Source organism: Embiotoca jacksoni, unplaced genomic scaffold (genome assembly GCF_022577435.1).
Source record: "Embiotoca jacksoni isolate LCO1_2020_lvr unplaced genomic scaffold, fEmbJac1.0.p SCAF_15, whole genome shotgun sequence".
Classification (NCBI taxonomy): Eukaryota; Metazoa; Chordata; class Actinopteri; family Embiotocidae; genus Embiotoca; species Embiotoca jacksoni.
In genome coordinates this window covers 4,329,718-4,344,201 of record NW_027185285.1, presented here as the reverse complement: position 1 = coordinate 4,344,201, position 14,484 = coordinate 4,329,718, and the positions used below count along the sequence as shown (strand labels likewise).

General features: G+C 42.8%; 1 protein-coding gene across 1 annotated transcript; it reads left to right on the top strand.

The window, feature by feature from the left end:
• Nucleotides 1-304: 304 nt before the first annotated feature.
• Nucleotides 305-12,992, top strand: cdc42ep4a (CDC42 effector protein (Rho GTPase binding) 4a). The gene is made up of 2 exons (XM_069148993.1): nt 305-549; nt 9,838-12,992. The coding sequence occupies exon 2, from the start codon at nt 9,978-9,980 to the stop codon at nt 11,031-11,033; it is 1,056 nt and encodes a 351-aa protein (XP_069005094.1). The 5' UTR covers nt 305-549; nt 9,838-9,977; the 3' UTR covers nt 11,034-12,992.
• Nucleotides 12,993-14,484: the final 1,492 nt, after the last annotated feature.

Below are 14,484 nucleotides of genomic sequence, written 5' to 3'. Positions count from 1 at the left end.
TTGATAGAAAGAATGCTTAAAGCCTGTAATCTTGACTGCTGAAAAAAAATGGGTTAAATGGAAAACATTTCTAAATCTGGTTTTAATGTAGTATTTTAATCCCGTTTAATCCCGAAATATCACACCGTGGTGGGACTAAAATTGTATTCTCCTGGTCTCTTTTTTTCTGTGTCATTGGTGACGCAGACTCCACCTTCTGTAGTGCAGGGAGTTAAATTCAGACAGTCTGAGTGGCCCCATGCTGGCACCCTGTTTCTTTAAGGAGCCATGTAAAGAGGGCGTGTTCAAACACACTACGGCAGGAGGCAGTGTAGTGAGTTATAGCGCTCCAGAGCAGAAGCACCGTATGTGAGGATGCTGTGACACCAGTTTTAGTGTTTTTCTTCAAATAAATCTCAAGGCCCGTTGCTCTTAACAGCGTTGTTTGGAGTAGGAAGCGCAGATCTGAGCGTCTTACACCTCACTTCGTCTGATGAATGCACCCCCACTGTCGACCTGCTGGGGGCCTACAAGTGGAGCAGCACCCGGCATTTATGAATGAGATGCTCGGTAAGCACGTCCGCTTAAATGTTTTTGATTTGCGCTTAACTTCCCGGCCTGAAATTCACCTTTTTTAAAAAAAAAAAAAAAAAAATCTGTGTATGCAGCTCATTATGTTTTTGTATTTTTTGTATCGGGCTTTCTAATCTCTGGCTCGGTTGATCGCACGGTGCGCGACGCTGCTGACGCCTTTTGGCCAGCTATTATTGTTCTCCTGTCGTTGACCCACCCATAATCAGCGCTTTATTGTCATGAGATGAAACCAGTCACAAGTCAGTGATAACCACAAGAGTGAATCACATGCTTTAAAAAAAAAAAATGGATACATATTATCACTTACTATTTTTGTTCTTATAATTTTTCTTCTCTGGAGCATTTCTTTATCGGGGAAATGGAGCTTTTTTTTGTTCTCATCATCTCAGAAACAAAGGGATTTCCTTTTGTTATTGTATTATTTGGAAATCTCTTGAAGCTAAAAGTGATGCACAGTTTTTCTTTTGTTTAATTTATAACATACAAAAGAATACTTCCATTAGGCCTCATTTGTGAGCCAAACTTAAAGATTAGTAAGAATTAGGCCAAAATGTGTATGATGACTTCTTGTTTTGTTGTGCATAATGGTTGGAATGGGCATGTATATTTCCTCAATGCTTATATTTTGAAACACTTGTGTAAACTAGAGTGAATGAAATGTGTCTTTACTGGAGTTTGTATGGATGTCTGTAATGTGGTGTTAACATGATCAGATGACTGAAAGAAATGCCACACTCTCTGCCCACACATGCTGAACACGTGATCTTTGTCCAGTTAATCATCCCAGAGCCTGTAGACTTCAGTTTTCTTGGTAGGGGTGGTGTGTGATGAGCTCATTGAACCGGTATTACATAAGGTGATGGACTTCAGGTCAGTCACTCCATCACCGCTATCCTGATTAGAGCTCACAGCAATTGTTTTGAGGAGATAATGTTAACAGACGTCTCTGCTTGTGAGGCAAATTGGGTGGCTCTCTTTGTTTTTGCAGCTTTAAATGTGACATTTGACCTGTTCTGTCCAAAACATGCAAGGGCTTTGTGAGATGTCAGATTTCGCTGCAGGCCTGGACACTGTGGTGGATTCAGGTCAATGACACAGCAAACAAGCCAGAGTCATCGCTAAGATTTATGTGCCATAGCCTTAGCCTGTTTACTTTTTCCCAGTAGTGCCTCTGAATGCCTTTCAGTAGAAGCAACACATTTTGAACTAGCCTGCCCAGGTTCTGCTCCCTCTTCTGTCTTCTGTATTGTGTTTCATGAATTACAAAGCATCTAATTGCCTTCCGGAGATGTGTTAAGCGCCCGAAGGTGAAAGTTATCCTTCCTCCTGGTGGTGTCAGACACTCTGGCAAGCACTCTGTTATTGGGCACAGCACAGTGTAGACAGCGTTTGCTGGCACTTGTCCCAGGAAACACAACCTGCTCATAATTTTGTTTACAAAAGTGAGCAAATTTGTGCGCTTCACTTTTAATTTTGAGATAACCAGCATTTGAAAACACTACTGTGGTAGCACTGGAGTGAAACTCTGTTATTTGTGGCCACATGAGTGTATAGTCCTGCACCCGTGTTTAAACATGTCTGCAGTTTGTGTGCTCATTTGAGGCAAAGTGTGTATCCTGTCCAGCCCCTTCACATTCCAGGAAATACCAATATAAACTGTTTTTTTTGTGTTTTTTTTCCTGGAATGCCTGTGAGGATGGTGATAGTGAATTTCTGGATCATTACAGAGAACAGGTCTGCCTATATGACAAGTCTTTTGAAGGAAAGGGAGTTAAAGTAGCATGTTTTTGTCATTACTTTAGTTGCACACACATAAATCCAAGAACAGTGGAAGTTTACCAGTTTAATTTAATAGTTTAGTACTAGAACTTTTTTCTCTCGCTCTCTTACTCACAATTTATACATGGCTAGACTTGTGACATAAGGCCACAGTTCATGACTGCCACCTACCTTTTTTATGACCTTGTTGTCCCGACATATAATTCTAAGGGCGTCTCATGTATCAGTGTGTGAATGCTCTATTTGTTCCTGTGTCGTTTGTTTGGCTGCATTGTTTTCTGGTCTTATTCAACATGCTGCTTTGTGACCTCTGTATTCTGGGGTTGGTTGGTTAGCTGGAGGAAATGTGTATTCTCTACTGCTATCCTGTTTCCTTGTAACTAGATGCAAATAGTGCAGAGTGTTGTAGCAATAGACAATGCCAGGGATATATATATTTTTTTTAACTGCAGTGCTGCAGGCACGGTCAGAGAAAGTTTTAGAAGTTGATCTTTATCAGAAACCTACTCGGTTATTTCATTTGATTTGCATTTATTCAATAATTAACTCTGATTAAATGCACGTATTAGTCACTGAAGAGCGGCTCTGTAGATTGCCCCTCTGCTGGCACCAGTCGCCTTATACATGTTGAAGTATTCTTGTATTTAAAAAATAAGTAACATCTTTAGTGAAAGAGGGGCCTCCGTCCTTTGATAACTGCCACTTTGACTTTTCACCAACCTGTGCCTTTTTTTTTTTTTTTTTTTTTTTGCTTTTCTGCTCTTCTGACCCTGTAATTATGTCACTCTCACGCTGTAAAGCTAGAGTCCCCAAATCCCATAATTTACCTGCATTCTTTCCATCAAGGGGCACAGGTTTCCTCTTGACTGTTTCAAAATGTAACCTCACTCTTCTTCTGCTGCACCTTCATAGAGACACCCACGATACAGACACCTGGGCCCGAAGCCAGAGCTGTCATCAGCTACCCGCTGTAGAGAAGATCCGGTTGTATTCATCGCTGAAAATAATTAAAGCCACCGAACACGAGGGAGGCCATGAACTTATACATGTTGCATTCAGAGCTGTTGTTGAACACATCGTGTCAGCACCGGGCCACAGCCCTGCAGGTTATTAAAACCGAGCGTTGATGGAGTTTTTGGGATGTTTGTTTGGAAAGCTCATCTGTAATACAGTATGATGGAGCATAGCCTTGTTTACATTGAGTGGTCAGGAAGGGCAGGCTTAGAAGATTTCCAGAGAGATGAGGCAGGGGTTACTGCCTCATTTTCTCCCTGCCCTTCCTGTGGACGTATACCCGCGAACATGTTTGTCCATGAAACACTCCCATCAAGTGCAGCTATGTGAAAATAGCTGTTTTGAGGCAACTGGTGTCGGTTGCGTATCTCGCTAGTAATTAGTCATGTTCTTGCAATTCTGTGTGCACCCGGAGTTTAAGAGTGCTCGGACGTCTTTGCACAGAGAGGGACAGTTGTAAATGACCCGAGGCCGGTCGTTGACCTTGCAGGTCCAGCTGGATCAGAATAAAAAAAAGCTGGAAAGGTTGTAGCTGTTTCTCATTACCTAAAACATTCAAAATAATGTTAAGTGGTTGTTTCTGCCATGCTGTCGGTATCGCCAGTGTGAACCAGCTTTCTCGCTCCCTCTGATTATGTTGAGACACTCTAAAAGCCAGAGTGGTGCCAATTTCCGTCCCTCCACCCTCCATTTGTATTTCCATGGCATTGCCCTGTGCACACGACCTTGATGCTGAGTCATGCTGGCTGAAATTTCAGTAGCGTGATTGTAACTTTTACTCGGATCAGAGATGATAAAAGCAGTGACGGCATGGGTGACATTGTTTTGTGTATAAAGAGGCATTGTAGATCCGTTAAAATGATGCTTATCAATCGTATTTAACCTACAGAATACTTCTCATTCTTGTATCTGTTGAAGTAGAATACAGCGTTCTTCTCTGTCGTCTGCTGTTTGTGTCTACAATAAAAAACTAAAGCTGACACTTTATCACAGTGGAGCACACAGAGAAAGAGATGGAGTGTCATGTCTGGAGGCTGTGTTGGCTGTAAATGTAAAATAGACAAGTCATCTCCTCTCGGGTATCAGAGGTCAGCTGGTAGACGTCGAGCTGACTCGCTGCAGGCCTGTTTTCTGCCAGGAAGCCTTTCATTGGCTTTCGGGTCTCTTTTAAAAGCGACAGTGTCGCATTCTGTCCTGGTCTTCATCCGTCTGTCACTTTTCCTTCTTCCAGCTGATCTGCTCGTGTCACTAACAGTCAGCCGTTGATGATTGTGATGGCACTTTTCATGGGTTGTTTTCTTAGCTTCCACACTGATTTTGTGGAATTAAGGGGTCTTTAAAGTCGCATGTACCCTTTACCAGTACAGCGACTGTTATTTTAAAACACTGTTGAGATCTTGCGAGTTTAAGTCTGAGCTGCTTACCTCAAATATTCCACTCAGTGATGTAAGGATAGCTAGATTTAGCAGTCACCAACCTGAATACCAATTCAAAAACCTACGGCCACTTCTATTAACATGGAGGCTCTAAAAATCTGTTGTTCTTTGATCCTTGCTGATCAGAGTGCCGTGCTGGGTGGGGTGTGACATTAGCATAACATACTGCCTAACACCAGCTTGCCAGGTACAAGCGGGCGCAGAAGGAAAAAAACCCCCGCTAATATCTGAGGTTTTTGCTGTCTTAGTTTGAGAAATACTCACAAAAGGCCTTTTATCTTCTCCTCCCTGTACTCCGAGGCATTAGTTTGGAGGAACTGGGGTGTTTTATTCATCTCCTCAGGATTTAAGGCAAATCAAAAATGGTCTTTTTCTGGGAAATAGTTGTTTTAGTGTGCACAATTTCCAGATTTGAGTCGGGCTGCAATGGAGACATAACCTCATTATTGATTTATCTGGCAATTTTTTTCACAGTCAATTTGTTGTGTCTGTAAAATGTTTGCAGACATTCTCATCATGTCCTCAGCTGTCTTGGGTTGTTAGACCAACAGTTCAAAACCCTAAAATATTCATTTAAAAATGATATAAAACAGAGAAAAGCAGCACATTTTCACATTGGTTGAACCGGAACACTTTTTTTTTTTTCTTTTAAAAGGACTAAATTCGACTTTTCTGTTGACTGACTAATTGGTTAAATATTTTAGCTCTAAATTGAATTAGGATGAAATAGTTGTTTGCAGAAAAAGAAAAGGAAAAAACAGAAAATTGCCAAGTTTATTGAGAACATGACTTATTAGCAAGTGCAAAGTGCCCACTATTTCGGCATCATATTCAGCATTCAACAATTACAGATTTTAGATTTGCCTTGCTCTTTACACCAGAGAAGATTTACACATCCAAAATAAGCTCTTGGTTTTCTCGCTGTACATAGAGGAGCTGCGTGGTGGAGAAAGGGCATGATGAAATGTGTGCTCGGGCAGGAGGTCACCCATGACACCCTGCAGGTCAATACTTTACTCTCAATCCACAACACCACAAGCAAATGGCACGTCTCTTCAAGTGACCCAAATGAAACATTTAAATGAGAACTAAATTTAGCATTCATGCAAATATAATGCAGGAGGGAGGGCTTTATTTGTGAATTCTCATCAGAGCAGCATGCTTCCTCGTTGCTGTTTTTATCTGAGAGGGCATCATCTGCTTGATGTCTGTTGTTCCCCATTTGCGTGATTGAGAGATAATGTGATTTCCACTGTTTATCCTTTGGCTGCTCCTTCCTAAATGAGATATTCAGGCCCACTAACCGAGTTGCATGGCAGATACCTATCATACAGAGGCCATTTGTCTGCTTAATTACTGGAGCGTGTGTGTGTGTGTGTGTGTGTGTGTGTGTGTGTGTGTGTGTGTGTGTGTGTGTGTGTGTGTGTGTGTGTGTGTGTGTGTGTGTGTGTGTGTGTGTGTGTGTGTGTGTGTGTGTGAGAGAGAGAGAGAGAGAGAGAGAGAGCCTGTGCTTGACTATTACTGAACAACTGTATACCTCTTGCGGATGTTTCACATAAAGATGTGGGCATACATTTTCACTAAGAATTGGGATGTTTGCAAAAGTCTGATCATTAGAGTAGTTTTCAGGCTCGGGCACAGCAGTCGTCTTCCTGTTTTTACACACACAAATGTGTGTATGCGTGTGTGTGTGTGTGGTCTCCCACCCCCTCATGTCATTTCACCCTCAGGTCATCGGCTTGTCCATCCAGGTCAGTGGCTTCAAATGATCCAGACAGGGAGCCTGTACCATTACAACCACCGCTGCATCAGCCTCCCTCTACCAGACAGTGGAATACACACAGGACGAATTAAGCACAAAGAAAGTGCAGCAATGCTTAGCTCTGGAAATGGGCCATAAGTCACGTTTGAGAGAGTGTTTGTGTCTGTGAGTAATTGCTTGCAAATTAGTATTGAGTGGCGTAGTGTGGCAGTATTGACAAAAAGTGAAAAGTTGTGTTCGTCTTTAACACAAATTACCCAGGCCGTCAATATTTCTCTCTGATCTTGATCTGGAGGTTCTGCTGTGCATATAAATTCAGTCTTATAATGAGTTTTTTTTTTGTGTGCGTTACCCGAGCCATAAAAACTTAATGGATGCGTGTTAATTACACGAGTGACTTTTGACTCATAGCTTAAGCTTGCAGCAACTGTTTGTTCACGTCCTCTGATGTAGCATCTGTCTATAGTGTTACGAAATATCTGCTGCATTACTGAAGTTACTGTTTGATTTATGCTCACCCTTTTATCCATTCAGTAGAAGCAGAACAACGTATTTCTCTGTAGTTCCTTCATTATTTCTGTGCTTGTTCCTCACAAAGATATAAGGAATTAAGTATTTATTTGGCTATGACCATAACATATTTAGGCAGATGTACTGCAGAGCCACTTGTAGACCCAGGCTCTATGTATTTATATTGATAATTGAGTTACGTGATAGATAAATGGAGCTAACATCATATATCCATGTCATTCGTACATCTGGGGAAATGGGCTAACATGTCCTTTACGCAAGCAGGGGTGAAAAGACGAGAGAAGTGACGCAGCATTGGTGAGAGTTTGGAAACATTCCCAGTGTGCTCATGTTTCCATGCATGCATGCACTTCAACTTTATACTTAGCAGTTCAGAAATACCACATCCACATCAAGGCAGGTCAGTCAACCTCATAAGCTGAACGTATCATGCAGCGGGCTCGACATCGACATCGGCAGGTCAGTGAAGTGTGTGTGTGTGTGTGTGTGTGTGTGTGTGTGTGTGTGTGTGTGTGTGTGTGTGTTAGTTTTTTAGGAGCATCACTGTCAAAACAAAATGATGCAGATGTGTTGCATTCGTTCCTGTCCCACATTCAGCGTCTCCAGTGGGCTCTCTTGCACTCAGACCGTGAGTGTTGTGAAAGTATGTTTATAAAGTCAACCCCTCCCTCCCATTCTGTAACCATGTGGTTCCCACGCTGCTAACTGCGGCCTTCTCAGGCCCTTTTCCACTTCTTCATTCACTCGTGCATCCACACGTGCATGCGCTCACTTCCGCGAAGATTGACAACGCTATAAATAAAGCTCTTAGTCAGGTCTGATGTAGATGTGGAGCTGCAGAGCTTCCTGAATCTGGTTTAGATTCAGCTGGTGAACTCTGTCTGGTGGTCTGTAACAGATTTCTCCATTCATGTCGCTGCAATGGATACCATTAAGCATTTTTAGCTTTATCCTACCCTGGGGGCTGAGATAAAGGAGTGGGAGGCGGGCTTTCACCATCTGCACTTGTTGGATCCACTGGTTGTTTTTCACTGTTTTTGCCACCCAGGAGAAACTAGTTTGAGAGAAATCTGTTGTTTTTTTGGCTGTGTGGGAATTATTTCCCCTTCATTATTTCCTCAAATCTGAACAGGCAGCTACAATAATAAACATGTTTCTGCACTGACTTTTGTGAGTGTTGGTGAGAACAGTTGGAGTTCATGGAAAGTTTTCACATTGTGTCCCAGCCTCAGTCAAAATGCTGCAGTCTTTCACATATGTTTTTCTTGATGGAGATAATTATCTTTTTTGTCCACAGTACTGGAACATTTTTGTATTTATATTGAGTGGCATTTTGACCAGTATCGGGGTATAGTCTCTGTTGACACAGAAGGCCGTGCTACCATGAAGCCTGAAGCCTGAAGCCTTTTGCAACCTATGACAGGAAATGCGGTTGCTTGCTTGCAGGAGGGTGTTACTATGGAAACCAAAGCAGGTGAATGCATTAACAGGAAGAGGCTCAGCTGGCAAAGGCAGGGTAGAGACAGAAGAATGAGGTCAATGCGCTAAAAAGCCTGCCACGTTAAACGACTGAGATCTACTAGCAGCACCTCTACTAAAAACAAGTGTGACTTAAATTGCTTTTGAAAGCTTCCCTGTGAGAAATCCAAAGTCAAGGTTAAGTTGCTGACTGTATTGATGATCGTGAATAAACAAAGAAAGAGGCAGGCCCGAGAGGTGTACTCCTAAGAAGGCAAGGTAAGCGTTTTCTTCAGGCCTGCTTACGTGTAACCATAGAGATTTTCCGCCCACAAGTCAGATGCGCATGTGTTTTTGATGTCTGTCTGTGGCTTGCATTTCATTTTGCAGACCGCCATGACAGCTTTCTTTTCATGTGTATTTTACATGTTGGGATGGGTAGTTAATGAGACACCCTGCTCCTGTCGTACAGTGCACCACCTGAGGAAGCAGCAGCGTCTGGCTGGCACTCTGTGTTGCTGATTCTTCTGTCGGGCCTTTTCAATAATGTAGAAACACATTTTCGAACAGCTGTCAATCACAAACCTCCTGGGGCTTAAACACTGTTGTCTAAGGAGAAGATAGTTAGAGAATATTTCTCTGATCACAATTCCACCTACATTTGTCAAATTAATGGATTTTTATAGTCAGTTAACGGGGTGTTAATGTTCTCTGATGCTTGTATAAGTGACTTTTCATCACTGGAAGATATTGTTTTGATCGTTTAATAATGTTTGCTGTGCAGTCAAAATTGAGCTTTGCACCACAAAATCCCTGGCAGCACTCAGCTGTTCCTCTCTGATTTATGTTGGTCTGTGGTTGGTGTTTTGCTCTCAATGCTGTTTTAAAGTGAAATCCTGTGGTGTTCCCCATCTTTTTTCCAGTGCATTTTAGAGGTCATCTCACATAGATGTTGGAAGAGTGCAGCTTCTCATTACAGAGTTAAATAATTGATAGCTGCAGCTCTTGCAATTAGTGGAACATTTGAAATTCCTAGAAGTGTTTTTATTTATTTTATGGTATTAAAAAGCCAAATATGAAAACCTGATGTGAAAGCTGTGCATTAGACAGATTATAGATTTCTGGCTTTTGCAATTGATTCAGGCCATTCTTCATTTAACACTAGTAAATGTGTCACCGGTACTTGAAGTAGTTTGACTTGAAGTGTTTTAAGTGTTGTTGTTGTTAGTTTGACTGCCCTTTTAATTCAGGCTCTGTCTAAATTAATATGTTTTGTTTTTTCAGGTTCCCAGGCTGACTGGAATTAAGGAGCTTCCGTCTGCTTTTCAAGGTCTCTTACAAAGATCCTGTTGAAGATTTGGATGATCTTTTTGTAGCCTGACTACCTGTTTGTGCGAAACGAAACAACTAATCAGCCAGCCGCCATGCCGATCTTAAAACAGCTCGTGTCTTCGTCCTCCCAGACGAAGCGTCGCTCACGCATGGACCTGACCAGGGAGATGATCAGCGCTCCCCTGGGTGACTTTCGACACACCATGCATGTAGGCCGCAGCGGTGACGCTTTTGGAGACACATCCTTTCTGAGCACACGCTCGGGAGAACCCCCACCCGAGACCACATCCTTCCCCCGCTCGCCTCGGCCCGGCCTCCTGTCACGCACCTTTAGGAGCAGCAAGCGCTCCCAGTCGGTGAACAGAGTGGACCAACAGAGAGATAATGCCCTGCTGGGCCATGGAGGATCACCCACCTATGTGAAAAATGCCATGTCGCTGCCTTTTCTCAACGATGAAGACAGAGGGGACAGTATGGTGGCAAAGAGTTTGTCTTCCAGTCCATTAAAACAGCATGGGGAGTTGGATGGGAGCGGTGCAGCTGCAGCCTCTCACTTCCTAGAACTGGAAGAACGAACCTTTGGTGAGCTGACAGAGCTGCCGGAGAGCTCCTATCACTACGGAGGTGGAATGAAGCATGCCGAGTCGGTCATGTCATTTCACGTTGACCTGGGACCCTCTATGCTGGGTGATATTCTGGGGGTGATGGAGAAGGAGGAGGATGATCTTGGCTATGAGGAGGGCAAGAGCAGCGAGGGCCGTGCGTCACCACCCCTCAGCACCCACGGCGAGGAAGAGGATAGTGTAGAGAGGGAAAAAGATGAGGATACAGAGGAGCAGATGGAGGCAGACAAAGAAGCAGCAGAAGAGCAGCAGCAGGAATTAATGGATCCTGCCAGCTCTATTGATCTGAGGCCTGAGGACGGAGGACCTTACACCCCAGAGTACACCCCCGAGATACGGCCCAAACACTTGCAGCACCTAGACAGTTGCTCCATGTCTAGCTCTGGCTCTGCTGCTCTGGATGAGAAACCTAACAGCCAGACCTACGCAGGAGACACTGACAGCGCCACGTTCAGTGCCCCGCCTGAAGAGGAGAGCAACTTCTCCTCTTTCTTGGAGGATGAAGACGATGAGATTCGTGTGTGAGAGTCCAAAGCCTTCTGAAAAAAAAAAAAAAAAAAGGAAAAACGGCCGAGCTGCGGAAGGGTTTCATGTGAAACTGGCAAGTCCTTTGACAGTGTGGATTTGCACTTGAATGGGAAGAAGACACTTTAGTCACGTACTTTGGGGATGGGATTGTGAAGAAAATGGAGGGCTCTTACTTTGTAGGGCGCCAAAGAAAGTGTGACTACTCCTTTAGGACGAGCCCAAACTCCATCTGTCAGAGAGCCTTAAACTCCGCTCTGTGTTTGTCTGTCTATACGTCTCTCCCTTTTGAACACTGCGGGAACTGAAGTGGAAGGGCAGACGCGTTTTGAATATGAAGTATTCCAGAACTAAGCAGGGAGAACTGGTTAGAAAGGAACTTTTGTTAGGCAAAAAAAAAGCCAAAAACACTTTCCACAACTAAAACTCTGCTCACCCTTTCTCTCTCTCTTTCTCCTCTCACTTGACGTGTCACATGTGCTCTTTTCATTTGGCTCGCCTCTCTTCTTGCCGCGCTTTCTTTTCTGGCTGTGGGACATCATGAGGCCTGAGCTGAACAGAAGGCCTCTGTCACAACAGGATCACTGGTGGGTATCTTGTCACAATAAAGGGAGCTGTGTTTGTCACTGGAGTGCGAGGCCCTGCACTGAGCCTCTGTCATCTGGAAATATTATAGTAGTGCCGTAGCTCTATCAGAGTTTTTCTCCCTTATGTAACTCAGGGTCCCTGTGTTGCTGCTCAAAGGCTGCCATTTCCTGCTGTAAAACCCGGACCACAAAGCCCAAACTAAAATTCTCGTGTTTTCAATTCACTGGGTGCCACACAGGCTTAGACTCAGTAAATTAGAGAAAGGCAGGGCTGTAAAGCTAATGGCAATGCATTGGGCTGGATGAACTATAAAGGGTGGTGTTACCACAGGAAAACCGTAGTGTGAAGAGCAGTGTGTATCAGCCTATGTTGGTTATCTCTTTTCGAATGGGAGATATTCCTCTTTTTTTTGATGATTAACTAACACAAATTGGCTATTTTCCTTCTACATTTCAAGTTGAAACTGAAAAGAGTTTGATCACCACTTCCTTCCTTGTTTTTATGTCGTACATCCGAGCAACTGCAGTGGTGCAACTGAACTGTGTAAAAGATGTTGATACTCATTAGTCAAGGGGCTGCCTTTGTGTACAGTTTTCAGCACTACATACGAGTAGTGCTTTAGGGTATGTTTGGATGAAAATCAAGAGTACCGGCAGGTACAATTAAATCAGACACTACTTGTATTTGGTGTTTGATACCTGTTGTGTTTTGGGGTTTTTTATCGTTGAAAAGAACTCTGCCACGTTTGTGTCATGTCTGTTCGAAAAGTGGATGAAAAAAAAAAAGCCAGCAATAGATGTGAGAGTATTAAGAAAATGGTGCAAGTTGCATAGTCATTGCAGCCTGACTGTATCTCTTGCATCATTAAGAGCCATGGCCAGAAGTATTGAGGCTTACTTGCGCTGATTGATTTCACTGCCTTAACTGAAACTGACAGATGTGCCAAATTCTAATTTTCAAGCCAAAAAAATGATTCCAATTGTGAAACTCACTTTTGGGAGAGCCTGTCAAAAAGATGTGTGTCATTTCCTTCTCTGTTTGCATAGTTGCTTTTAAATACAAGGTAAGATTGAGTTTCAGCTTGCAGGTTAAAAGAAAAAAAGATAAATTGTATTCAAAGATGTAATGTCCTGCAGGAAAAGAAAAAAAGGGGAAGTAATGAATTTGTATAACTGGATATTCATCACTTACACACTACACAAGGTCATTTTAAAGGTTAATTTTGTGTGAATGAGAGGTTGTCTGTGTTTCCGTATCATGTTGTTTATTATGCCTTACTGTTGTCTTCTTTTCTGTATATTTACGGCCTCTTTTTCTGTATTATCCAAAATAACCTCTATTTTTCAATAAAAGAAAGCCTGAATATCGTTATTGCCATGTATTTTATTACAGTTTTTTTGTGCCAGTACATCACAAGTGCTATTCGGTTAGTGACATCAACAAAGGAATTCCTTGAGTGCCTCCTCTGTTTCCTGTCACTATTCATTGGCTCTCCCAGAAGAGGAAGGAAGGAAGCAATTGAGACCTTAGTGGTCTTGGTTGGACACATCCCTTAAATATACAAGCTGAAAAAATGATGGGATGACTCATGAGTAAATTTGTCAGTGAGAGAGAGAGAGAGAGGGGACGGGGCATCTAAATGTAAGGCTTATTTTAAAAAGCTCTGTTTTCTGATAACCTCCATATATTCTCATCAGTGCAGACTTGAGAGGTGTAAAAGATGGATGGAGGAGGAAGCGTTTATCACGGCGGAGAGCTGCACTGATAAACAGCAATGACAGGTACTTTTTCTCACAGTGCTGATTGGAGGATGGATGAGTCTTGCAGTCACCTCAGACCAGGATCCTAATCATCATCATGGATTCAAAACTGTCCTGTCACTTTTGATTTCACAGGCCACGCTTCGGCTTTTCACGCACCACTGAGCTCCTCACAGCTCGGCCAAAGTTCAGCGCACTATGTTTGGTTAACACTCACTGCAGACAGTTGAAGGTCTCACCCTGCATCCCTCCACATTAAAACTGCATGCTGAGAGCGCCGCTCCGTTTCTCTTTGTCTTTCATCTCCACGTTAGGGGATGTTTAATCTCTTTCCATTCAGTTTTTCATAGTCACATTATGCCAGTGTCAAATCTGCCACGGGGCTTGAAAAAGTCATTATTCTTACACTTGTGGTAAAAACAGGCCATTTATATTGATTGTTGTGGTCAATAGAAACCAGCAGTGGTATCGATCCTTCTTTTCTCTGCCTGTATTAAGTCATTATTCTTCTTGCAGATTGTGAGTTTTTTCCTTGAGAATAACTGACACTTTAAAAAAAAAAAAAAATGTCTTCGAATCTTGTTTTTAATCTCCCCTTGTAAATTAATTATATATCATTGTCTTTTTGCTGCTGACTGGTGTAGCCCCACGGAGCGAACCACTTAATCTAAAGCTTGTTATTTACTGCCATCTAGTGGTTGTGTGAAACTCGTCTCTGGTGATGGGTGTGTCAGTGTTATGGCTTTGACTTTGGGGGATTAATACCTCTTTGCTGCCTTACAGCCAACAGCATCACATCGATTGAGATCTGCGCTTTTATTTGATTTTTTTTTTTTTTATGTCATTCATATCTCGGTATTTCGCCCACATTTTGCAATGTCTACGGAAAAGTTATAGGAATGTCTCCAAGTCATCACTCAAGACTGTCAAATGAGATTATTTGGGTGATTTGTAGTGAGAGGCAGGACGTGAACATAACTGTTCAAATTGTTCCGCAGATTTGAACTTTACACCGGAGACTGCTGATTTGTTCAGGGGCCTCAGCTCACCTCCCTCCCCCGCCGCATTATACTCATTGTAATTTGAGTCTTGCCTTGCAGCTG